General features: G+C 62.0%; 4 protein-coding genes across 16 annotated transcripts in view; 2 read left to right on the top strand and 2 right to left on the bottom strand.

Moving 5' to 3' along the window:
• IKZF3 (IKAROS family zinc finger 3) overlaps positions 1–6,636 on the top strand; it is a 35,820-nt gene extending 29,184 nt beyond the window's left edge. For all 9 annotated transcript variants that reach the window (XM_068660992.1, XM_068660990.1, XM_068660987.1 and 6 more), the window contains one exon: positions 3,502–6,636. In XM_068660992.1, coding sequence (XP_068517093.1) covers positions 3,502–4,202 — 701 coding nt within the window. In that variant the 3' untranslated portion in view covers positions 4,203–6,636. The remainder of the gene's footprint in view (positions 1–3,501) is intronic.
• Positions 6,637–10,867: 4,231 nt separating this feature from the next.
• On the bottom strand, positions 10,868–13,839 carry LOC137844543 (retinol dehydrogenase 8-like). Of its 2 annotated transcripts, XM_068661001.1 has the most exons (6): positions 13,604–13,821; positions 13,363–13,524; positions 12,343–12,522; positions 12,174–12,267; positions 11,909–12,092; positions 10,875–11,354 (listed from the first exon to the last, which is right to left on the bottom strand). In XM_068661001.1, the coding sequence occupies exons 1-6, from the start codon at positions 13,698–13,700 to the stop codon at positions 11,115–11,117; spliced, it is 957 nt and encodes a 318-aa protein (XP_068517102.1). In that variant the 5' UTR covers positions 13,701–13,821; the 3' UTR covers positions 10,875–11,114. The 2 variants fall into 2 exon arrangements, with proteins under 2 accessions (XP_068517103.1, XP_068517102.1); XM_068661002.1 differs by lacking the exon at positions 13,363–13,524 and having other exon boundaries at positions 10,868–11,354; positions 13,604–13,839.
• Positions 13,840–14,479: 640 nt separating this feature from the next.
• On the bottom strand, positions 14,480–20,726 carry GRB7 (growth factor receptor bound protein 7). Of its 4 annotated transcripts, none has more exons than XM_068660918.1 (15): positions 20,297–20,726; positions 17,949–18,093; positions 17,717–17,855; positions 17,465–17,621; positions 17,257–17,378; positions 17,097–17,174; positions 16,519–16,656; positions 16,329–16,439; positions 16,108–16,206; positions 15,744–15,824; positions 15,531–15,647; positions 15,392–15,449; positions 15,189–15,276; positions 14,858–14,951; positions 14,480–14,754 (listed from the first exon to the last, which is right to left on the bottom strand). In XM_068660918.1, the coding sequence occupies exons 1-15, from the start codon at positions 20,397–20,399 to the stop codon at positions 14,608–14,610; spliced, it is 1,677 nt and encodes a 558-aa protein (XP_068517019.1). In that variant the 5' UTR covers positions 20,400–20,726; the 3' UTR covers positions 14,480–14,607. The 4 variants fall into 4 exon arrangements, with proteins under 4 accessions (XP_068517019.1, XP_068517020.1, XP_068517016.1 ...); XM_068660919.1 differs by having other exon boundaries at positions 15,392–15,452; positions 16,329–16,376; positions 20,297–20,721; XM_068660915.1 differs by having other exon boundaries at positions 15,392–15,452; positions 20,297–20,717.
• An 836-nt stretch (positions 20,727–21,562) lies between these two features.
• On the top strand, positions 21,563–23,430 carry MIEN1 (migration and invasion enhancer 1). The gene is made up of 4 exons (XM_068660920.1): positions 21,563–21,723; positions 22,054–22,151; positions 22,549–22,625; positions 22,750–23,430. Exons 1-4 carry the CDS (start codon positions 21,602–21,604, stop codon positions 22,831–22,833), a joined length of 381 nt encoding a protein of 126 aa, XP_068517021.1. The 5' UTR covers positions 21,563–21,601; the 3' UTR covers positions 22,834–23,430.
• The last annotated feature ends 69 nt before the right edge of the window (positions 23,431–23,499 follow it).

Here is a 23,499-nt window from a genome sequence, read left to right as displayed (position 1 = left end):
GTGTCTGATTTGTTTTACCATGCTCATATGGAACGGGTTCTTTTCTGATTTGGGATTGTCCTCAGCAGTGCAGTCTGCAGACAACCGATTTCGGGAACTTACTGTTTTTCTACAACCTCTATGATTGGCATGTTCTTGTTAGGTAATGTGTGAAAAAATGACTCACCCGGTCCCTTTTATCCCTGGGAAGGGTGTTTGCAAGAGCAGCCTGTCCGACCTTGATTTGACTTCTGTGACTTTCTGAACTGCATGTGTAGGAGTGCGAATCTGCCAGGACAGCTTTGTGATTTCTTGGGAAACGGCGTTCTCGGAACGAGTGCTGATTTTTCATTTTGTCAGGAAGAAGGGATAGAGATGTATACTAACAAGGCATCTTTGTTTGGCTCATTTCTGTGAATGAAAGCTATTGAGTGGGTAAAAAACCAACTTTATTATTATTTGAGGTCTCTGTAGAGGTTCATACAAGCAGGAGGAGTCTTGTCCGCTCTATTTATTCATTTATTTTTATTTTTTCCTCTCTGGTAGCTACCTTGTGCACAAGTACAAGTCTCAAAGAAGGACACAGATCAGCAGACCATGCACTTGATTCTTAACTTCTGCACCAGGCCCTTCTTCAAAGGCTGCTGCAAAGATTTTGTCCTCAGCCTTTCCATGAATTATTAGGGAACAAGGATGGGAAAGGAAGTTTATCATTTTGCATTTCTTATTTTGCTGTGGTTTTCTGTTTTGCATGTGTGTGGACTAAATGTACAAAGCCTGGCTTTTTGTACTTCCTGGTTTGATTAATGAACAGATACTAAAAAAAAATTAAAAAAAAAAAAAAGTCCAGCAGAATAGATATCTGTGCTGTATCAAACACTCGTGGGGGTGTATCTGAAGTTCATCCAAGTCAAAGTAACTGGTGCAGTCAGTGCATTTCTGCTGCTTTTCACCAGCTGAGCATCCGGCCTGTGGACTTCTATTCTGCCCTTTTTAGAAACAAGTTTTCCCTGAGACCAGTAGTAAAAATAAATTTCTCATAGTGCTAAAAGTGCTGTTCTGACACATTAGCAAACACCAGTATCCCCCGGTGCGCAAAGTCTAATGAGAAATTGTCTGCTTTGGTTAGCACAGCGACAGGAAACAGGTTCACTCCCTGTTTCCAGTGTCCACACCTCATCAGGCTGCAAAAATAAAAATTGATGCACATTTTAGAGCGAGTGAAGCATCAGTGAGCAGCACATGAGAACGTGTCATACGCTATGGCTCATGTGTGAATTTTGAAGGGGAAAGCTTTTTGCATTGCACTGAGACAAGAAAAAAAAAGAGGAAAGATATTCAGCTAACTGGTGGCTGCTTTGTAAGTGAACAATAGAGAACCCCGTAAATTTAATTTTTAATTTAGTATTTTGCAGTAATTTTGTGGTACAGATAGCAACTTCACTCAGAATAATTAATAAATTGTCCTGCCAGCTACAAAAATAAAACATCAACGGCTGTAGGCAGAGTCTGTCTTGCTCATCCCCCAGTTGCCACATGCTGCTTTCCCTTTTTCTGAATCTTTGATCCCAATTTCTCTGGCCTGAACGCCGTTGTTTCTGACCGCAGCACTGCTCCTGCTTTTTGTCCCGTTCCCTGGCAGGTTTGCTGTATTCAACAGAGGGGAGGTGGTGGTGGCGAATCGAGAGTGGTCCCCCCCATCTGTGGGTTTGCAAATCCCTGCCGTGCTTTGGATTATTCTGGATAAATGCTTGGCGTTTTCTGTGGCACTTTCATACAGATTTGTCCTACCTAAATATTGGCATCCTATTGAGGCACTGAAGGCAGCAGCGTGCTTGCCATGGGGTGCCTGCTGAGACAGGGAGCCCCCTTCTCACGTGCCATGTAGAGGCCTTCAGAGAGTGTGCAGCAACGCGATGTGACTGTCTGCCAAAAGAGCATCTGGGTATTTGTGCTCCGTTTGATATAACTGGGAATTTATACAGCCCAAATAGGCTATGTGGGGGATTTTAAAATGCTACGAGAACAGTGGAATAACAAAAGAGTGAGAGCCTCAGGGATCATACCTTGCCTTTTTTTTTTTAATCTTAAGTCAGTGACTCCTAGCCCCAGATTTACAGGGAGTCCTGTATATTTTTGCTTTTGTTACTTTTTTAATTTCAAATTTGTTCACAGTTCTCACTTGCTTGGAGCTGGCTGTATGAGTCACGCCGATGTGCTATATCATTTTGTTTCCTTCTGTGTAAAGATGGATCACAAGTTTTGTTGAGGGTTGGAAGCAGTTACACTCTTGTGGTTCGCTAACCTTTTTGAGTGTTTTATACGAGAAACGTGAGCTCCTGGTTTTCTGCCTCTGCAGTGAAACCTGAAGAGTTTCATATACATTGAGTCATGGTGTTGACAGGTGACTGATAAACATCTGCACTACTCCAGTTACCGTAACTAAAAGATTTAGTGGATCTGATGGTTGCAAGTCACTTGCACATGAAACATTTGGTCTGGTCCTTTTTCTTAAAAGCTATGAACGATTTTGTTTTATGTAAACCACAGAATTCAGTTACTTCTAGCTATTCATGAAAAAGTGACTCTGGTTCTTTTGGGGTGCACTTTTATTTCCTCCTTGCACCTGGCATGGAGAAAACTAGTGCCAGTGTGCTGCCCACACCACCCTCCCGTGCCTTACCCCTATTTTGGGAAGACATGGGCAGAAATTCAGACGTGCTCGTAGCTCTCCTCCCACACCGTCTAATCGAGAGCTTGCGAAGCACCAGCACACCCAGACAGGGTTTTGTTTTGCTCCTCCTTTGCTGGCCCCATATAAATGACCCTAAATGTGCAGTTCTGTACACACACGCAGAGCTGCCCTTGTTAGGCTGTCTGAAGACCTGTACAGAGTTCAAAGAAAACTGGTGCAGAGGAAGCTGTAATTGCCCTGAGATAGCGGGGGGAATCGATTGCAGGGTATAAGGATACGTAAAAGACTCTATCAGGTGGGGAAAAAGTAATGAAAACCGCACCAAATCTCAGCCAGTGTTTGTCTTCACCGTTTCTGTCGGAGAGGAGTGTGCTTCTCAGGACAAAGCCAGGAAGGAGAGGTTGAAGTCTTGGTACCAAAAATGGAGTATTTTGGTTCATTATCAGTTAGCTCTTCCGCGAGTATTTTCATTAATGATTACTTAACTTTTTTGTTTCTAGAAAAAGATGGGAGTAATTAATCTCTGGAAACTTTACTTTATGCTCTCCTTTCCCTTAAATCCCAGAATAATTTTAAAAATTTGTTGATGATTCGTTCAGGAACCATCTTCTCCACCTCCTTTATTAGATTTTTGCTTCCAAGCCTGGTCTTTAAAAAAAAAAAAAAAAAAGTCAACAAAAACCTGCTTTTGTACATGAATATCTCTTTTCTGCAGACAATATTTCATTCCTCTTTGCTGTCCAGAGACTCCTGCCATTTGGAAGAGCTTCACAGAGCTGAATAAGTGCTGCTTTGACCTCCCTGGTAACGCATCTCCTCTCTTGCAGGTGAGAAGCGACACAGCTTTGATGTCAATTACAACTCAGGTTTCATGTACGACAAGGAAAGCGACATAATGCAGGGACGCATGATGGACCAGGCCATAAACAACGCCATCACCTACCTCGGGGCCGAAGCCCTGCGCCCCCTCGTGCAGACGCCGCCGGCCCCCACTTCTGAGATGGTTCCCGTCATCAGCAGCCTGTACCCCATACCGCTGACCCGCGCCGACGTGCCCAACGGCACCCCGCAGGAGGCCGAGAAGAGCCACGGCCTCCTCAGGGACAAAAGCCTGTCTTCCGACAGAGGCCTTTCCCCGAACAACAGCGGCCAAGACTCCACAGACACTGACAGCAACCACGAGGAGCGGCAGAACCCCGCCTTCCATCAAAGCCAGCTCCCTGCCCAGGCCCGCAACGGCCTGCAGTCCCTGAAGGATTTCCCCAGGCCTTACGACATAATCAAGCCCCCCGCCATATGCCCGCGCGACGCGTTTAAGGTCATCAACAAGGAAGGGGAGGCCATCGGGGTCTACCGCTGCGACCACTGCCGCGTCCTCTTTCTGGACTATGTGATGTTCACCATCCACATGGGCTGCCACGGCTTCCGCGACCCCTTCGAGTGCAACGTCTGCGGGTACAGGAGCCACGACCGATACGAATTCTCCTCGCATATAGCACGAGGAGAGCACAGGGTAGTGCTCAAATAAAAGGACTGATTTTCCAGGGTCACCGGTTTTCTGCCAGATCTCAGGGGAGGCTCATTTGGTTGGTTTTTAAGTAGTATAAAGAAGCGTCTTGAATATTTTTCTATGCCAGTTTTTAAATGAGTGTCAAGAGTGAGGAGACACCTTTATTTTTCTTATTATTTTTTTTTTTATTTTTTACAAATTACTCAGTGTTCTGTAGCATCTACGTCTAGCTGCTGTGGTGAGTGGTACTGTATAAATACCAGGAGCAGAGACCGATTTTTATATGAACTTTATTTTTGTGAAAATTAAGAGCAGTTTTAAGGTGTTTTTATTTTGTAATGTGCATTTGTTTTTATATTGTATGCTTTTAACAGTGCGAAAGGTTTTTATTCCCTACTGCCAGTTTCTCTGCTTGGTCAGATGTAGAGGTAGAAGCATTTAGGAGCAGCTTTTTCTTGCTGTTACAATCCCAATGGTCTTCAAATAAGTAATCCCTGTAACCTGGAAAACATGCATCTGGGAGGGGTTGTTAATTCATTTTTGAAGGTTTTTCCCCAAAAATCTTAAGAGCACGCGGTCCCATCACACTTGCATTTTTCTTACCCTTCTGTTCACTTTCTTTGAAGTCACTCCCCACACGCATCTTACTCACCGATAGCAAAATAAGAAACAAGACCTATTTGGGGCTGTCTTTTTTTTTTTTTTTTTTAACAATACGCGTTTTTTGGGATACCCAGTGAGATCATCGGCTAGCTCCTCCGCACGGTCTGGGGGAAATCCCGATTTTCACTGGTGGAAAGTCCTCCCGTCTGATGGGTGCCAAGAACGAGGACGAAACCACACTGTGGCTTCTGCCCCCGCCTTGCTCCTGCCTGGCCCGGGTGCCCAAAGTCGTGGCCGTGCTGCCGTCCCCGACCAGTCCTGGCTGCTGGAAGGCACCGGGCTCGGGGCCGGGTGACTCCAGCCCCGACAGCAGCTACCGTGAGAATCTGCATAGACGAACGTGTGGGAGCTGACAGCTCAATTGCAGTGTCTGGTTTTACGTGGGGATATCCCTCGGCGCGAAATGTGCTGTTTTGCAAAATGAGTATTTACAATTACTTTGAAGCTGGTTTTTAAAATAGTTCTTTTAATCTAATCATTGCTCTGCAGCTGTATTATTAGTCACTGTGCTGGAGATAGGAGTTTGATAACAGTTTTGCTGAGTGCGTGTTTATTCCTTGCAAAGTATTTTTGTATAATGTAGGGTTAGGTGTGTTCTGATGGACTCTTTGCAGCCATTGTACGTTTTGATACTAATGTTGCTTTTGTACTTTTTTCTGATGTTGCTGTGCCAGCCAATATCTGTGGCAATCCATCCCTTTCCACGCGGGAAGGCTGGGGCACAGAGACCTGGGTGGGTGCGAAGGGTCAAGAAATGCTGAATTTCCTTCCTGCCTCTGACCTAGGCTCGCTCTTTCACCTTAGCTCAAGGACTTTCCCTAATTCTTAAGGTACAAAAATGGAAATTACGTTCATTTTTCCCAGTAAGGCTGTGTCTGAAGAAGTATAAACTAGTTTGCCTGCGGAGTGCGTGGGTACCTAAATTACTGTAGGAGTGCGAGACCCTGCTCATCTTTGGGGGTAAGGAAGGAGAGTGATTTTGCTATCCTGTTTGATGCTATGCGCGTGGCCATAAAATAGGTTTAGGATCGTTTCCAATAACCATCAGAAAGCCCGGACCAGTGAGCAGCAAGCACCCCTTGTCACAGCACCACAATCCTGGAGACCGAGCGAGGCTGCGGTTTCTCAAAGGGCTTAACCCCGATCACCCGAGGACGGCGTTTGGGCAGCAGCCGGGGCTTGGGAAGGCTTAGGCCAACGTCCAGCTTCAGCGTGAATCGTGCCATAACTCCGTCCCTCGTGCTGCCATTTCACGGGGGAGGCGACTGCCGCGGCTGGTGACAACGCTGCTCACGGTTCAGCAGAAATGAATAATGTCACACATAGCAAAACGTAATTCGTCGTTTGCACAGGAAGCTCCCCAGATTGCTGAATGTATGTCACGCAGCACCGCCGGTTTCTGTCTCACGTCGCTGCCGAATCCTTGAAAACACTCTTCAGATTACTCCTGCGCTTCAGGTACCGCTGGGCAGGGCTTCTGCCACCTCCCCCTGCTCCCCAACAAGGTGAGCAATCGACCACGGAGCCTCCGAGAAGCTCGGTGTTGGTGATGCTGGGTTGTCTGAAGGGAAGGAGGGAGCTTGTGGCAGCAGCGGGCCCAGCAGGCGCCACTCTCCCACCACTACTCGGGCAGCATCGTGTTAAGGAGAGGAGAAAATTGTTTGGGATCAGCCTGTGCGCTCTGGAGTTAACGAGCGGTAACCTCGGTACAGCTTTGCTGTTGAACAATGGCATATTGTGGAATTTCAACCCAGTCACCTATTAAAAAATAAGTATTTCTGTGCATTTATCTGCTGTGTGTTGCTCGCTAAGTGCTTCCCAAGCGTGTCCCTGCGGCTCCCTGTGCCCACCCTGTGCCAGGCACCGGCAGCAGGGACCCCCCCTTCCACAGCCCGGCCCCGGCTTGGTCCCTGAGCGCAGAGGAAGGGCTTTGCAAATCACCTGACACAAGAACAGGAAAAACAAAAACAAAAACAAAAAGCAACACTTCGGTGTGTTGTGAGCTTGATTAATTCCCCCCCTCGTTTGGTTATTTTGGTGTGAAACCGAGTTCTGTTTGGGCCAGTCTCTCGCAGCATGCTCCAGCAGCTGTTTCTTCCGTCGCTCTTCGTTTCTTAATTTGCTGACAGCTTATTCCTAACCACCAGGCAGCAGGGAAGAAGCTCAGGAAACCGGCTTTTAGTCAGAAGAACTGAGTCTTTGGTGCTTCAAAACTTAGGGAAATGTTTTGAACTTAGATAAATTCTCTCATGCACCTGATAGTTAAAGGGACCTGAGCTGCTGCTCTCCCCTGGCCAAAGCTCGTTCCGTACAGCCGTGAAAGCAGAGGTAATAACAGTGTTCAGATCTAGATCACAAATGGCAAATTTGGCTAAATTAATGGGAATGGTCCAGAGGAGCAGTCCCAGAGTGCCATGGGCAGTCCATCACCCTGTGGATCTGCAGATCAAAGAGCTGAATGAAACCTGCGCCCGGCGCATAGCTGTGGTGCCTCTGTGTGGAGCTGCCAGGCTGACCGCGGTGGCTGTGGTTAGCAGAGCGCCAGCTGGCTTTGCAGCCGAGTGCTGAAACGCTCCGAGGTGCAGAGATAACGCGGGCTGCTCCTCCAGCTGCTGAGAACGGGCAGCGTGGCTCTGCTGGTTAGTGGGGACTGGCACGGGCCAAGGAAAGCTGCCCTTCCCTGACACAAGGTGTGCGCTCCTCGGGTCCCCAAGCCAGCGCAGGACAAGTATCTGGGGAGCGTGGGGGGGACAATTCCAGCTTGCCCAGTTAGAGGGGGATCCATTCCTGCAGGATTCCCCAGGAGCTGCGTGAGCGTGCCCGTGGCAGCAGGCTCAGACCTTGGGACTTGCTCCGCACCGCGTGGAGGAAGCGGCGCCCTCCTCACCCCGCTGCTGAGCGCAGCGATAGCGAAACCGGGCTCCTGCAGCAGCTGGGGGCTGAGCTGCAGCCGTGGAAAATACTCGGGGCTGGGTTTGTGCCTGGGATCTCGAGCGTCTGCAGGTGATGCCCGGTGTGCCCAGGGGTGCTGCAGCCACATGGATCCTCCTGGCGGTGTGGGGAAGGGGCACGCGCCCTTTGGGTCCATCCTGCTTGGGTGCTTCCTCTGGGAATTGATGGTTTGCCCTGTAAAATGCAGGGGGGTGCCCCCAAAAAGCATGGAGGGAAGGCAACACTCAAGCCCAGGGTGGCTGGATCTGCCCAGGGACGTGTGGCTGCTCCAGCTGCCGGTGGGCTCGAGCTTTCCAGGGGGCTCCAGACAGACAGAAACACTCCGGGGGGGCTCCCACCAGCCTCCTGCAGCCCTTCCTTACCCCTGCCCTAGCAGGTTGGTGGTGCTCACACTGAGCTTGTGCTCTCCTGACACCTACCACAGGTTGGGCACACTCGAAACAAAGGGAAAGGAAAAAAAGGCAGGCGGAGGATCCATCCTGTCTGCGACCTTCACTTCCTCCCTAGCCTTGGTGAGACGCAAGCAGCTGGAGGTGTTTGCCCCTCACTGGGGTGAAACCTTTCCAGCACCGACAGCCCCGTGCCAACCAACAGGCTCAGAAGCAGCGACCTGTGGCCTTGAATCCCACAGCCTGGCGCACCCCTGGCTTGGCTTTTCCCTGAATGAGGGCTGTTTTGACCCTAAAAAACCTCAGTGCCCAGACCCAAACCCCCTCTCTAAAGCACCAGGCTTATACAAGAGTTCGGTTGGTGTTATGACAGCCAGATCCTTATCATCTGATATGCCGTAATTATGATAGGGCAGAGAGGAACTTGTTTGCCCCGTCGTGTCGAAACACGCTGCGTAACGCATGAGAAATCCCGGCAAGCCCTGCCCGGCGCTGAGCTGCATCCCGAGCATCCTGGCCACGCTCCGGCTCCCCCCGAGGAGCTCCAGGAGGCGAGGGCGAGCGGTGCCCCTGCCACCGCCACCTCCTTTTTGTCCCAATTCCAGGTCAGGCTGCTCCACGCCATCCCATCCGGCACCTCCCCAGGGTCCGAGGTGTCCCCCAAAAGCTGCAGGGTGCACGGGGAGGGCCACCTCTGCGCCTCCCCCCTGGGGCGGATGGAGAGGGGACACCTCTGGGTGCTCCCTGCACCCGGCCACGTGCCCGGCACCGGCACCACCGAGGTGCCTGAAGCAGTGGCTGCGACCCGTGCGGTGGGGGCAGCGGGTTCACGTCACGCCTGATGCCCCCCCCCTCGGTACCCCGGGAGGGAAGCGGTGCCCCCCCGGGGAGCCTCGTGCCGCGCCGTCCCCTCGCCGGGGTTATATCTGGCGCCGCATTTGCATCGCAGCGAGCCGGCGCACCTGGGCGGCCGGCGAAATCCTCGGGGGAGCGAGAGTGCGGGGGGCAGCTGGCAGTCGTCACACGCAGGGGAAAGGAAAGTCCCGGCAGACGATTGTTTATAGCAGAGCCCGCTTCCCTCCCCGGGGCTGAGCCCCCACCCTGCGCCCGTGGTGGCTGGGGTGGGATGGGGACGATGCTCCGCGGCCGGGCCCTGGCTCCTTGGCCGCTGTTGGTGCCCCGGAGCCAGCTCACACCAGCTCCAGATTTGCCCTCCTGCTGCTCTGTCCCCCCCTCTTCCCACATCAGCTGGAAGTGAGACTGGGTATGACCTTGGGGGGGGGGGGGAGGGCAAGGCCTGTGGACACCCCCAGCTCCGCTGCGAGGGGCTTTGGGGCTGATCCTGCACCCCCCTCCTTGGGCTCTGCCCCATTGCTGCCTCCTCAGGGCCGGGGGCATCCCATGGGTCCTGGCCTCCTTTTGCCCCATTCCCTGTGGCTTTGTGCTGCTGAGCTGCACCCGGGGGCCCCCCCTCGCTGCTCCCTGGGGCCAAATGCAGCCCCCCCCGTCCCTGCCCCCCGGAGCGGAGAAAGTTAGTCAAATCTGCAGAAACCGCAGCAGGGGGAGGCTGCGTCTCCGTCGCCGGCTTTGATGTCACCCCTGCACGTCCCGCAGGTGCTGCGCCGTTGCCATAACCACGGGGGGGCCGTTGTCCCCACGGCCGCTTTGTCATTAACTTGAGCGAGATGTGTGTGTGTGTGTGTGTGTGACAGAAGGGGGGGAAATCATGAAAAAAAAAAAAAAAACACATTTCCCCCTCCATCCTGTCCCCAGAGTGCCAGGAACCATCCGGACTTCGGGGGGGGCCATGTGCGTGGCACAGGACAGGACCCGGTGCCCGGTGCCCGGTGCCTGGTGCTGAGCCTGCTGCCGGCCCCAGGGGGCTGCTGGTGGTTGGGGGCTTTGGGGAGGGGGCTGCCCTGCGTGCCCCCACCCCATGTGCATCCCTGCCCCATCCTGCACCCGCCGGGAAGCGCGGTGGGAGCCAGGAAGGCTTCTGAGAAGCGCGGCGCTGAACCATGCCGGGGCCTCCCTGCGGTTTCCCCCTGCGCTCACCTCCCGGGCGCAGTCACGCCAAGCGCCCACACGCCAGCGCCCCGCGCCCAGGGTTGCTGCTTCCCCCCCCCTTTTTTTTTTTGCTACATCCCCCCCCCTCCCACCCCGTTCCCCTTCCCCGCTGTCCCAGCACCCAACCCCGCCGTGCACGCTGCACCCACCCTGCACCCGCAGCTGCTCTGCACCAGCCCCTGCGCCGTGCACCCACCCTGCACCCTGCGGACGCGCCGTGCACCCCGTGCACCCCGTGCACCCAGCTCCCGGCCCTGCAGCAGCTCCTGCACCCTCTGCACCCAGCAGCCAGCCCGGCAGCGCAGTGTTGCAGCCCCCCCGGTGTCCCCCTCCTGATGTCCCAGTGCTGTGGGGCTCGGCACAGGATGGCACAGGGGGGGTGGGCCAAGCTCCCCCATCGCCTGGGACCCCCCGCACCAATTCCAACCCCACAGCAGAGGCTGCGGGGAGGAGGCCACAGCATCCAGTGGTGGCTGAGGGAGGGTGGGGGGGTGGGGGGGTCGTGGCATCGCATGCCCAGGGGGTGTAGGGGCTGGGCAAGGAGAGCCAGGTGCCCCCGGGGAAGGGGGTAGCGAGGCGAGGAGAGGTGGGGAGGGAGGGGGGGGGGGCAGCTGCCAGCCCTTCCCAGCCCCGTCACGGCCGCTGCACTCTCGGAGGAAGCCGCTGCGCTTTTTCACCCGGCGCTGGTTAAAAATACCACTCCCGATTTTAATACGGCCGCCGTGGGTGCTATTTCGGGGCCGGGAGCAGGAAGTGAAACCGCGCGGGTCCTGGCCCCGCTTGCCCCTCGCCACCGTGCAGCCCCCCCCACCCCGCCACCCCGGACACCTCCCGGACCACCCCTGGGGGCCCGCGGGCGTTATTTGAAGCCCAGCAGCCGGGCGCCCGCCTGCACCTTCTGGGCTTTCCAGCGCAGCAGGCGGATGGCGCGGAGGCCGAGCCGCAGCACGGCGTCGTACTTGAAGACCAGTTTGTAGAAGGCGTCGGTCATCAGGGCGCCGCTGGGGTCGGCATGTTTCAGCGCGGCCATCGGCGTGTACGCAGCGTTGGTCTGGTGCCGGAAAGGTGGCCGGGCCGCCTCGATCACCCGCAGCGTGTGCTGCACACGGGGACGTCACTGACCCCCTCCTGAGCCCGTCACCCCCTTGACCCCATCCCTGTTTCCATCCCCAATCCCAGTCCCAGGCTTTCCCCAACCCTAGCCCATCATCCCCATTCCCACCCTTATCCCTATTTCCATCCCATTCCCATCCCCATCACCGCCGTCCCTATCCCCATCCCATCCCCATCATCTCCATCCCCATCCCATCCCCATTTCCATCCCATTCCCATCTCCATCCCATCTCCATCCCTACCATCTCCATCCCCAACCTATCCCCATTTCCACCCCATTCCCATCCCATCCCATTCCCATCTCCTTCCCCATCCCATCCCCATCATTTCCATCCCCATCCCATCCCCATCCCCATCCCATCCCCATCATTTCCATCCCCATCCCATCCCCATCTCCATCCCCAGCAGGGCTCAGCCCCAGGGGACCTCAGGGTCAGGAAGGAGCCAGCCCAGGTGATCCAGCTGTGATCTCTGCTCCTTGTTAGCACTAATTAAGCTCTCACGGCCAGCCCAGCCCACCCGGGCAGGTGCGCCCATCACCTCCGCGATGTCCTCGGGGCTCTGCCCCAGGCTGGCGAAGACGTCCCTGGAGTTCCTCAGGTAGAGCTTGGTGAAGATCTCGGCGGTCTCGGGGTCAGTCTGCGAGTAGTCTGCGCGCTCGGCCTCCTCGTACACCTTGGCCTCGAACTCCGTCGTCACCGGCCCCGGCTCCACCAGGCTGATGCTGCCAGGGGAGGGGGCTCTGGGGATGCTGGTGGCTGAGCCCCCCCCTCCCTCAGCCCCTCCGCCCACTCCGGGCACTCACGCCACGTTGAAGCGCAGCGCCTGCACCACCAGGCTCTCGCAGAAGCCCTCCACGGCGAATTTGGAGGCAGCGTAGACGTCGTTGAAGACGATGCCTGGGTGAGGAGGGGGTTGGTGGGGCTGTGCTGGAAGGGCAGGACCCCCCCTGGATGCCCCGGTCCCCCCCGTACCCTGCAGCCCCATGACGCTGCTGATGACCACGATGTGGCCGCTGCGGCGCCGCTTCATGTCGGGCAGCACCTCCTTCACCAGGCGGACGAGGCCGAAGAAGTTGGTGTCCATCAGGCCCTGCATGGCGGCCAGGCTCTGGCATTCCAGGGGTCCGATCATCCCCACGCCGGCGTTGCTGACTGCGGGCAGCGGGGGCATCAGGACCAGGCAGGGGTCCCCGGTGCCCGGGGGGTGCCCAGCATGGTGACCCCGTGGCACAGGGTGTCCCCGTGGCACAGGGTGTCCTTGGCACGGGGTGTCCCCATGGCACAGGGTGTCCCCTTGGCACCGTCCCCGTGGCACAGGGTGTCCCCTTGGCACAAGGTGTCCCCGTGGCACAGGGTGTCCTTGGCACAGGGTGTCCCCTTGGCACAAGGTGTCCTTGGCACAGGGTGTCCCCTTGGCACTGTCCCCATGGCACAAGGTGTCCCCGTGGCACAGGGTGTCCCCGTGGCACAAGGTGTCCCCTTGGCACAGGGTGTCCCCTTGGCACAGGGTGTCCCCATGGCACAGGGTGTCCCCTTGGCACAGGGTGTACCCATGGCACAAGGTGTCCTTGGCACAGGGTGTCCCTTGGCACTGTCCCCGTGGCACAAGGTGTCCCCGTGGCACAGGGTGTCCCCTTGGCACAGGGTGTCTCCATGGCACAAGGTGTCCCCATGGCACAGGGTGTCCTTGGCACAAAGGGACCCTGGTGCGGTGTGTCCCTACCATGGAGGGTCCCCAGCGCATGGGGTACCCCTGGCCCAGAGCTCCCTGCTGTGTGGGGTGTCCCTGGCACAGTGGGTCCCCAGCACTGGGAGCATGGAAGGTCCCTGGAGCACGGAGGGTCCCCAGCGCATGGGGTAAGCACCACGCGGGGTGCTCCTGGGGCATGGGGTGACCCCAACACCGAGGGTCCCTGGTGCACGGCACGTCCCCAAGACCCCACTGCTGCAGGGTGCCGGTGGGACACATGGGACCAGGGGGCCGAGGCTCACCCAGGACATCAACGTGGCGCCCAGGGATGCTGTCGAGGCAGGCGCGGATGGAGCCCTCGTCGCACACGTCCAGCTGTTTGATCTCCAGCGTCCTGCCCAGCGCCGGCCCCGCCGCCGCCACCAGAGCCCCGCTCCGAGACACGTTCCTCACCGTGGCGATGACTGGGGGCACAGGGAGCTCAGTCCCGGTGCAGGGACCCCCCCCCCAAATCCCGGTGCAGGGACCCCTCCCCTGGCTCACCTCGGAAGCGGCGCTGTTTGTCCCGTGCCAGGCGCACGGCCAGCGCCAGCCCGATGCCGGAGGAGCAGCCGGTGATCAGCACCGTCCTGGGAGCCATGGCGGGGCCCTGGCCTCGCTCCCCAGCCCCGGGGCTTTAATAGCAGCTGGCCCGGCCCCGGCCCCCCCAAATCCCAGCCTTTAATCCCCCACTGTCCGCTATTAATCCCCCCCAACCCCCCCCAGGCCAGGGATTTGTAGGGCCGCGTGGCTGAGCCGCACGTGGTGCCCAGGGCGCACAGAGGGGTCTTTGTGCGGGGTCCTGGGGCACTGCGGGGACACAGAGGGTGTGGGGACACTGCCAGCCACGCGCCTGGCCACAGAGGGGGTGGCAGGGACGCCCCCCCCCCCACAAACACCCCCCGGATGTGCACAGCTTCTGATTTGTTTGACTTGGGAGAGGGAGAAACAGGAGGTCTGAAAAAATAACCTTTATTCTCACTGGTATAAAACACATCACAGTTCAACTGGCCTTGTGGGGACGTGGTGGGGGACATGGTGGGGACCCCCCCCCGCTCCCAAACCCTGCTCCTGTGGGGTGGGGGGAAGGGCTGCAGACCCCTGAACCCGCTGAGCCTCGGGGTGAGGGGTCTGCAGCCAGGGGTCCCGTGGGGACAGAGGGGCCTGGCACCGGGAGGGGGGAGAAAGTGCATGAGTGTGGGGGCACCGGGGTGCGGGGGGCGCTGGGGGAGCCCCCTCACCCCTGAGCTCACTGCTCTGAGCTGTGCCCTCGTGTGCCGGCTGTGCCGTGCCGGCTACGCCGAACCACCAGCAGTGCCATGGGGTGCTGAGCCGTGCCATGCCGTGCCGAGCCGTGCCAGCAGTGCCACGGGGTGCCGAGCTGTGCCAGCAGTGCCATGGGGTGCCGAGCCATGCCAGCAGTGCCACGGGGTGCTGAACCGTGCCAGCAGTGCCACGGGGTGCCGAGCTGTGCCGTGCCGAGCCGTGGCGTGCCGGCGGTGCCGGGCTCAGAGCGCCACGCAGGTGCAGTAGTGCCGCAGCTTGCAGGGCAGGATGCCGCGGTTGATCTGGTGGAACTCCACGAGCTGGATGAGGTCGGCGAAGCGGGTCTGCCCGTCGTCCATGGTGAAGTAGAGCCGTCCCTCCTCCTCGCTCTGCCGGGCAGGCGCAGCTCAGGCCTGGTCAGTGTCCCCCCAAAACCCTCCCCCCCAAAAAAAACCCTCCCAAACCACCTCCCCCTCCAGCCGCGGCACTCACCGGCAGGATGAGATAGTGCTTGACTTTCTGCAGGTGGCACAGGGACAGGACGAAGCCCTTGGGGTTGCGCTGGCTCTCCCGCACCAGGAACACGCTGCGAGCCCCGGAGCGGTGTCACCCCACAGCCCCGGGCCCCCCCCCCACAATCCCAATCCCCCCCCCCCCCCCCCCGACACCTTCTGGGGCTCTATCCCCCACCCCCATGCTCCCAGACCCCCTAACTCCCCTGCGAGCCCTATACGAGCTTTGGGACCCTATAACCCTCGGGGGCTGCGTGTGCCCCAGGGGTCCCGTACCCCCCCAAGACCCCCAGAGCCCCCCCGGACCGTACCCATCCACCAGGCCCTGGCGGCCGATGAGCTGCTGGGTGTCCTCCCGCGAGATGCGCCCGTGGAACCAGGGCTGGGTGCGGTGGATGGCTGCGGGGACGGGAGAGGGGCGTCAGGTGGGACCCCCCCATAAGGCAGAGACCCCCGGTGGGGGGGTTCCGTGCCCCCCAACCCCATTCTGAGGCCCGTGGTGGGCTCTGCTCACCGGCGCTGAGCGGGGAGGTCTGGCAGGCAGCCGGCAGGCTGTAGCGGTGCGTCGTCTTCTTCTGGCCGTGCGAAGCAAAAAGCGGGTGTGAGCACACGATGTGGGGGGGTTCCCCGCTCCCCCCAGCGCCCCCACTCACCCTCCAGGCCTGTGCCTCCTCCAGCGCCGCCGTCAGCACCTCGCTGGGGTTCTCGATCACCCGCCCCGTGCACCCCGAGAAGTCCATGGCCACCAGCGCGTTGTCCGACACGCTCCGCTGCGGGGACGGCGAGAGCGGGCTGGTGGCAGCTGGGGGGCCGGGGGGAGCCCCCCACGGCACAGGGGCTGTGCTGGGGGCCGGGGGGGCACTCACCAGGGCCGTGGGGCCGATCCAGGGGGGTTGGCTCAGCCGGGCCTGAGCTTGCTGGTAGTTACGGTAGAGCTGCATGCCGTACTGGGGGGGCGGCACCGTGAGTGGGGGGTCCCGTGGGATAGGGGGAGAGCGACCCCCCACCCCCAAAAAACAGGAATGGGGGCACCCCCCCTGTGTCTGTGCTGGATCAGAGGGGGGGGCATCCCACTGGCAGCCCCTCATCATGGGGGTATCAGCATCCTCCAGCATCCCCCAGTACCCCCCAGTACGCTCCAGCACCCCCCCAGCACCCCCCGGACCCCATTACACTCCACACCCCCGCTACAGGGACCCCAAGAACCCTCTTGGGGGGGCCGGGGCTCACCTTGAAGAGGCGGAAAGCCGCCATCCAGCAGGTCCGGCTCTGCTCATCCTCACTGCACAGCAGCTTCAGGCCCTTGGTGCCGCTGCGCACCTTGTAGGGCTGCGGGGAGAGGACAGAACCATCACAGGGCAGCCCCGCGACCCCTCCCCGTGTCCCTGTCACCCTTTTTGGGGGCAGAGACCCTTTGGCAGAGCTGGCTGGGGCGCCCAGAGGGGCTGCACCTTGATGCAGAAGCCGAACTCGGTGGGCGTCCCGTAGTGCTTCTTGCCCTGCGTCACGTAGTAGATGTTGGACTCGGTGAGGTCGGCGAAGTACTGCAGGTGCCGGGGGTCCTGGGGCCAGGGAGGGGGCGTCAGGGGCCGGCCCCCCCCCGCTGCCCCCAAGGTCGGGGCACCCTGACCCACCCCTCACCTTGGACGTGCCCTTGGTGGAGTAGTAGAGCCCCGAGCGGCGCAGGGAGAAGTAGAAACGCTTCCAGACCTTGCGGCCGGCCTCACGCAGCTGCAGGAAGCCCTGGACCTCGGGGCAGCTCCCGGAGTTCAGGAAGTTCTGGGGGGGAGGCCAGGGCTGAGGGGTGGCCGGGCATGGTGGGGGCCCCATGGCACGGTTGGGTCCCCATCGTCTGGTTGGGTACCCATGGCACGGTTGGGTCCCCATGGCACAGTTTTGTCCCCATGGCACAGTCAAGTCCCCATGGCACAGTTAGGTCCCAACGACACGGTTGTGTCCCCATGGCACAGTTGGATCCCCAAGGCATGGTTGTGTCCCCATGGCACAGTCGGGTCCCCATGGCACGGTTGTGTCCCCATGGTATGGTTAGGTCCCAACAGCACATTTGGGTCCCCATGGCACAGTTTTGTCCCCATGGCACAATCAGGTCCCCATGGCACAGTTAGGTCCCAACAACACGGTTGTGTCCCCAAGGCATGGTTGTGTCCCCATGGCACATTTGGGTCCCCACAACGCGTCCTGGCACAATGTCCCCATACCTGGATGAGCTCCGAGTGCGCCATGCTCTTGTTCGCCTCCAGGCAGCTGGACACCATCACCTCGGGGAAGAGCGACTGCTGGGGAGGACGAGCGGGGGGTCGGGGGGGGGGCTCTGCGGCTCCCCACATGGGGCATCCAGGTCCCCCCCCCTCCACGTACCGCGTTGCTCTTGAAGAGCTCGTACTTGGCGAAGTTCTTGCGGAAGACGAAGCGGCTGTCGGCGCCGAGGGGCCACGCGCTCTGCACCTCCACCACCGACTCGTGGTCCTCCAGGCAGCGCTCTGCGGGGTCGGGGGGGGGCTCAGCAGACGGCGGGGGCCAACCCTGTGCCGTGCCGTGCCGTGCCCGAGCCGTGCCACGCACTCACCCAGGGCCAGGTGCTGGTGCAGCTCCACCAGGGCCCAGCTGTGGTCGTGCAGCGCGTGCGTCCTCTGCACCAGCATCTCGCAGAGCTGCCGCGCCGTGGTGCCCGCCGACACCTCCAGCGAGCGGCACGAGCCGTCCTCGCTGAACACCTTCACCAGCTGTGCGAGGGGATGGGGGGGGCCGTCAGGACCCCGTTACCCCACCGGGAACCCCCCCCACCCCCAAGACCCCACTGCTGCCCCCCGGCACTCACGTGGCAGGTGCCTTCGCGCGGGGGTCCCTGGGGGAGGCTGCTGAGGATGGGCGAGTTGGAGGGGCTGCAGAGCTCGGGGAAGGGGTTGGGGATGCAGGGCAGCGACGAGGCGCGTGGCTCCTCCTCCACCGGCGGCCGGCTGTGGGGCAGAAACGGGCTGAGCCCCCCCCGCCCGTGCCCCCCACCTGCCCCATGCCATGGGGCTGAGCCCCCCGCCCCCCCCTGCACCCACCTGCTGCCCTGGATGAAGAGGGGCTGCGAGCGCCTAAGGTCGGTGGCGGGCGGCCCCTCGCCCGCGTCCCCCTCCTGCTCCGTGCCGCCCACCCCGGGGGGCTCCCGGAGGCCGCTCTGCTGGGCCCCCCCGTCCATGGCATCATCTGGGGGGCAGAGAGCAGGGGCTGCAGCCGGTGCCACCGGGGGGATGCCCACCCTGGCACCCGCTGGGTGATGAGCGCCGTGAGTTCAGCATGGGGGTGACGCAGCGCTGCCCTGCCTGCCCCCTCCCACCCCCCCGGGGACCCTGCCCACCCCCACAGGGGGTCTGCGAGCCCCCGGTGCCTCCGTCCGCACCCCGATGGCGTTGGCACCATGAGCAGGGGACGCAGCCCTGTGGGGAGCACAGCCCCATACGAGACACCCGAGAATCCCCCCACAGCATCCCCACGCGGGATGGTGGCCTGGTGTCACCTGGTGGTGGGCAAACTGGGCTGAACTGGGCTAAACTGGGCTGAGCTGGGCGAGACCGGCCGAGCTGGATGAATTGGCCTGGGCTGAACTGGGCCGTGGCGAGGGGGTGCCAAGTGGTGCCACCGTGCCAAACCGTGCCAAACCGTGCCAAACCGTGCCGTGCCGTGCCGGCGGAGCCTCCAGTTTGGCCCAGCCCTGCCACCACCTCGGGTCCGGCCAAACCAGTTCAGGCGGCCGCTCCCAGCTCCACCTCACCGCGCTGGCATCCGCGCCGGGGCGGCCGCGCCGGGGCCGGGGGCGAGGAGCCGGCGCCCGCCGTGGGAACGGCCCCCAACCCCCCCCCAGGGGCACGGCCCCCCGCCGCGCTGAGCCGCCCTCGCCCCCAGCCTGGTGCCCGGTGCCAGCACCCACGCGCCCCGGGTGCTCTGCTCGGGGGACGCGGGGACACGGCCAGAGCTCCGGATGGGCATGGCACGGCTTGGCACGGTTTGGCACGGCTTGGCATGGCCTGGCGTGGCCTGGCACGGCTTGGCACGGCTTGGCACAGCCTGGCACAGCCCGGCACAGCTCGGCACGGCCGGGCACGCACTGCCCGGGACAGGCAGGGGCAAGCTGAGCCCGGCCGTGCCGGACGCGCACGCGGCACACGTAACACACGCGCGGTGCCCGCGGCCACAACCGGTGGCACCGGGAAGGGGGGCGCTGGGGGGGACACAGGGGCCGTGTTCTCGCCGCCGTGCCACACCGGGGCCGGGTTAATCATTCACCCGGCCCCGTAAACACCTCCCGGCGGCGCGGGGTCCAAGTCCACGGCCAGGCGGGCACCGGGCCCCTGCCTGCAGGGTGCCAACGCGCCGAGGCGCTGCGGTGTACGGGGACACCGCTGTCCCCATCCCCATCCCCATCCCCATCCCCATCCCCATCCCTGTCCCATCCCTGTCCCCATCCCCGTCGCCACCCCGCTGCCTGGGGACCCTCCTCTGCGTCCCCTCTCCCCAAAACGCAGCCAGGTCCCTGCCACCTCCCCGGGGTGGGGACATGGGGACGCAGTGAGGGCACTGGAGGGGGTCCCGGCCACCCCAATCCATGCATGGGGTGTGAGGGCCAGGATGGAGGGGCTGGGGGGTAATGGGATGGTTGGGGACCCCACAGGGCCCCGTGGCACCACGGGTCACCTCGATGCCAGCCCTGCCTGGTGGCCTGGTCCCCATGGCCACGATGATGAGGTGACAGCAGTGGGGGGACACGGGGTGTCCCTGGGGTCTGGGACAAACCAGGGGGACCAAGGCTTTGTCCTATGGGGCAGGGTTCCCAAGGCCACCGGGGTTAAGGGACAGGCTGTGAGGGCCACCAGGGTTATAGGGCAGGGTTCCCAACGTCACCGCTGTTAAGGGACAGGTTGCCAGGGCCACCAGGGTTAAAGGGATGGGATCCCAGGGCCACCGGGATGGAAGGGAGAGGGTCCCAGGGCCAGCAGGGCTGTGGGGTGGTGGGACCGGGACCATCGGGGTTATAGGACCGGGTCCTGAGGTCACCAGCACCATAGGACAGGGTTTCCAGGGCCACCAGGCTTTGGGGACGGGGTCTGAGGGCCACCAGGTTTAAGGGATGGGATCCCAAAGCCACCACGGATAAGGGACGGGGTCCGAGGCCCACTGAGGTTATGGGGACGGGGTCCCAGAGCCCCCAACCTGCGGGCAGAGACCCCAAAAACCCCCGGTGCCGTGGAACCGGGATCCCCGCGTCTCCAAGGCGTTGGCGGTGGAGGAGGAGGAAGAGGAGCTGGGAGGAAGACGGGAAGGAAAGGACGGAAAAACGGGGCCGGGGGGGAGGACAGGGCCGGTAACCGGTGGTCTTAGGGCACGGGGACCCCCACCCCGATCCCGTTCCTACCTGCAGCGCCCGCCGCGTCCCGCCACCCTCCCGCCGGACCGGGCATTCCTGTTTTTCCCCCGGTTTTATCTACCTGCGCCAGCGCCCGCCCCCGGCCTGACATCACGGCACCGGGGCGGCCGCGGCCCCACGGCCCCCACCCGGCTTTTTGGGGGCGCCCCACGCCCCCCCCCCCAATTCATCCCCTAACCGGGAATGGCGAGTTTCCTACAAGGCACCCGGGTGACCCCAATACCAATGGGGTCCGGGTGTCCTGTGGCCTGCAGGGTGCTGGCTGTGCCCCACAGCACCGGGGGGCACCGGTGGGTGGGTGTGGGGGGGTCCCCAACCCCCGTGGGACCCCCGTCTGTGGGGCTGGAGAGTGGGGAGGGGGTCCCAGGGGGATGCGCGGGGGTCCCGTGGGGGATTCAGGGGGGAAAGGGGCGCTGAGCATCCCCGTGGGTGTCTGTGGGGTCACGGTGGGGGGGTGTGGGTGGCCCCCGGGGGTCGGTGGGCACCCGTGGAGCTGGGGGGGTCCTCGTGGGGGGGGGCTCAGTGGGGAAAAGGGGGTCCCAGTGGGGAAAGGGGGGTCCTCGTGGGGAAAGGGGGGTCCTCATGGGGAAAGGGGGTCACCCCACGTGCTGTGGGGTGGCTGTGTCCTTTTGGGGTCCGTGCGCCCCCCCCGTGGGGTCCGCGCGTGGCCCCCCCGTGGGGTCCGTGAGCCCCAATAGGGCTGCGGGGGTCCCCATATGGGGGGGTCCCCATGGGCATAGTGGGTCTCCCCGCATCCTGTGGGGGTCCCTGTGGGGTGGAGGGGTCCCCGTGGGGTCTGCGTGTCCCCGTGGGGTCCCCGTGGGGTCCCCGGCTCTGTCCCCGGGGGGGGGCTCGGGGGTCCCCGTGGGGTGCCAGGGGGGTCCCCTGAGGTCACAGAGGCTCCATAGGGGCCCCCAGAGGGGGATGGGGGGGCCTCGGGGGGGGGGGTTCCGAGATCTGCGTGGGCTCCGTGGGGCTGCCGTGAATCTGGGGGGGCCCCGTGGGCTGCGTGGGGGCCCCGGGGGGGTCTCGTGGGGGGGTCTCAGGGGGGACAGGGGGGTTTTGAGGGAACCTGTGGGACCTCAAGGCTCCCACAGGGCTCCCACGGGGCTTGGGGACCGGGGGGGGGGCCCCGCGTGGACGCCCTCCCCCCGGTACCCCCGTGGGGGGGAGGCGGCAGCCTCGGTCCTCCAACCACCAGGGGGAGCAGACGAGACGGCGGCGTAGAGCGGCCGGAAGTGCCGGCGTCACGTGGGCAAACCCGGAAGCGGCGGGGGTGCCGGGCGGGCGGCGATGAGCGGCGGGGCCGGGACGGCGGCGGCGGCGGCCGGGGACGGGGCCGGGGACAGCTCCGGTTCCGGTTCCGGTTCCGGTTCCGGTTCCGAGCAGCGGGTCTGCATCGTGGTGGAGTACTGGTGAGCGCCGGGACCGGAGGGGGGGGGGGGAACGGGGCCTAAAGGGGGGGTGGGGGCAGCGGGGGGGGGGGCACCGGGGGGCTCTGAGGGGGGGGCGGCGGAACCGGGAGGGAACCGGGAGGGAACCGGGAGGGGGCCGAGGGGGTGAGGGGGGGGCGGGAGGAGGAACGGGGGGGGAAAAGTGGGGTAAAAGGGGTAAAAAGGGGGGGTACGGGGAGGGTTTGGGGGGGTTTTGGGGGGGTTTTGGGTTTTTTTTTTGGGGTGGGGGCGTTGTTTGGGCCCCCCCCCGCCGCCGCCGCTATACCGGGCCCGTTGTTGCCCCCCCCCCAGCGAGCCGTGCGGGTTCGAGGCCACGTACCAGGAGCTGGCGAGCGCCGTGAGGGAGGAGTACCCCGACATCCACATCGAGTCCCGCCTGGGGGGCACCGGTCAGTGAGGGGGGGGTGGGGAGGGGTCCCCGGGGGGGGGGGGAGGGCATCAAACACCCCCCCCCCCACCCCGAGTCTTGGGGTCCCCGTGGGGAGCGGTGGCTGTGAGTCCCACAGGGTGTGGGGGGGGGCACTGTGGGTCGTAGCTCCGTTTGGGGGGGGGCACCAGGACTTAAAATGGCTGAAAACGCCTTAAAATATTAAGGGGGGGGGGGTTGTGTGCCGCTCCCCCAAGTGTTTTGGGAGGCAGGGGCTGCCCCAGCCCCTCACCGGGTCCATGGGGTCCCAGCTTTGCCCCCCCCGGGGTGAACCGGGGGCTGCTGCAACCCCCCCAGAATGAAGGGGGGGGCACAGCTCAGGGCTCAGCTCACGCCCCCCCCCCCCAAATGTTTTTTAGGTGCCTTTGAGATCGAGATCAACGGGCAGCTCGTCTTCTCCAAGCTGGAGAACGGAGGCTTTCCCTACGAGAAGGACGTGAGTACTGCGGGGGTGAGGGCCTGGTGCCCCCCCCGGGGCTGTGTGGCTGCTGGGGGGGGGGCAGGGAGGCCCCCCCAGCCCCGTTACCCACCCCCCCCTCTTTTTTTCTCCCTCTTTGCAGCTGATCGAGGCGATCCGCAGAGCCCGCAATGGGGAGCCCCTGGAGAAGATCACCAACAGCCGCCCCCCCTGCATCATCCTGTAGCCCCGCGCCCCCCCGGGGGGGTCATTTTTGACCCCCCCCTGCATTAACCGGCCGGTTCCCATCCCCTCGGCCCCCCCGTTCTTCGCTGCCCCCCCTCCTTCGTTACCTTCCTACACCCCCGGGGGGCATCGGGGGGGACGTGGGAGCATAAGGAGCACCCCGGGGGGGCCACCAAGAGCACCCGGGGGGGGTTGAGCTCCCCCCTCCTCGATCCCTGGGGGTGTGGGGGCAATTCTGCAGCCCCCCCCCACGCCGTGGGGCGGGCAGGGGACACGGCAGCTCCGGAAGCCTCACGCCGTGGAGCTCGTTAATGATTAAAGCCCGTCGGTCACTAATTAAACAGGCACGAGGGCGGCGGGGGGGGGGGCAGGCATGGGAACCCCCCCCAGGCTCCATCCCCACAGCCTGGGGGTCCGTTTAACGACCCCCCCACCCCGTTCCCAGCCTCCTGCCCCCCTCACGCCTCCGTGCTCTGCCATGGGGTGGCCGAGCCAAGGTGCCCCCCCCCCGTGGCCCCCCCTATTTATTCTATACTGTGTATAACCCCCCCCCCGCCCCCCCAGCCCGGTGCTGAATAAAGGACGGAGGAGAACGTGACCCCATCCCCTGCATCCTTTGGGATTTCCTCCCCCCCCCACCCCACTGTTGGCTCCTGGGGGGGTCACG

Source organism: Anas acuta, chromosome 25 (assembly GCF_963932015.1).
Source record: "Anas acuta chromosome 25, bAnaAcu1.1, whole genome shotgun sequence".
NCBI lineage: Eukaryota > Metazoa > Chordata > Aves > Anseriformes > Anatidae > Anas > Anas acuta.
This window is presented reverse-complemented; position numbering and strand designations above follow the sequence as displayed.

What these genes read in the sequence shown, in the direction of transcription:
- LOC137844543 (XM_068661001.1), bottom strand. Translation starts at nt 13,700, where the DNA reads ATGGCTCCCAGGACGGTGCTGATCACCGGCTGCTCCTCCGGCATCGGG. An exon ending in GCGCCACGTTGATGTCCTGG is followed by an intron (nt 12,523 to 13,362) that starts GTGAGCCTCGGC and finishes CGCTGCCCGCAG; the next exon opens with TCAGCAACGCCGGCGTGGGG. An exon ending in CAGCGTCATGGGGCTGCAGG is followed by an intron (nt 12,268 to 12,342) that starts GTACGGGGGGGA and finishes CTCCTCACCCAG; the next exon opens with GCATCGTCTTCAACGACGTC.
- GRB7 (XM_068660915.1), bottom strand. Translation starts at nt 20,399, where the DNA reads ATGTCAGGCCGGGGGCGGGCGCTGGCGCAGGTAGATAAAACCGGGGGA. An exon ending in GGATCGGCCCCACGGCCCTG is followed by an intron (nt 15,648 to 15,743) that starts GTGAGTGCCCCC and finishes CCGTCCCCGCAG; the next exon opens with CGGAGCGTGTCGGACAACGC. An exon ending in CGCCAGGGCCTGGTGGATGG is followed by an intron (nt 14,952 to 15,188) that starts GTACGGTCCGGG and finishes CGGGGCTCGCAG; the next exon opens with CGTGTTCCTGGTGCGGGAGA.
- MIEN1 (XM_068660920.1), top strand. Translation starts at nt 21,602, where the DNA reads ATGAGCGGCGGGGCCGGGACGGCGGCGGCGGCGGCCGGGGACGGGGCC. An exon ending in TGCATCGTGGTGGAGTACTG is followed by an intron (nt 21,724 to 22,053) that starts GTGAGCGCCGGG and finishes CCCCCCCCCCAG; the next exon opens with CGAGCCGTGCGGGTTCGAGG. An exon ending in GTCCCGCCTGGGGGGCACCG is followed by an intron (nt 22,152 to 22,548) that starts GTCAGTGAGGGG and finishes AATGTTTTTTAG; the next exon opens with GTGCCTTTGAGATCGAGATC.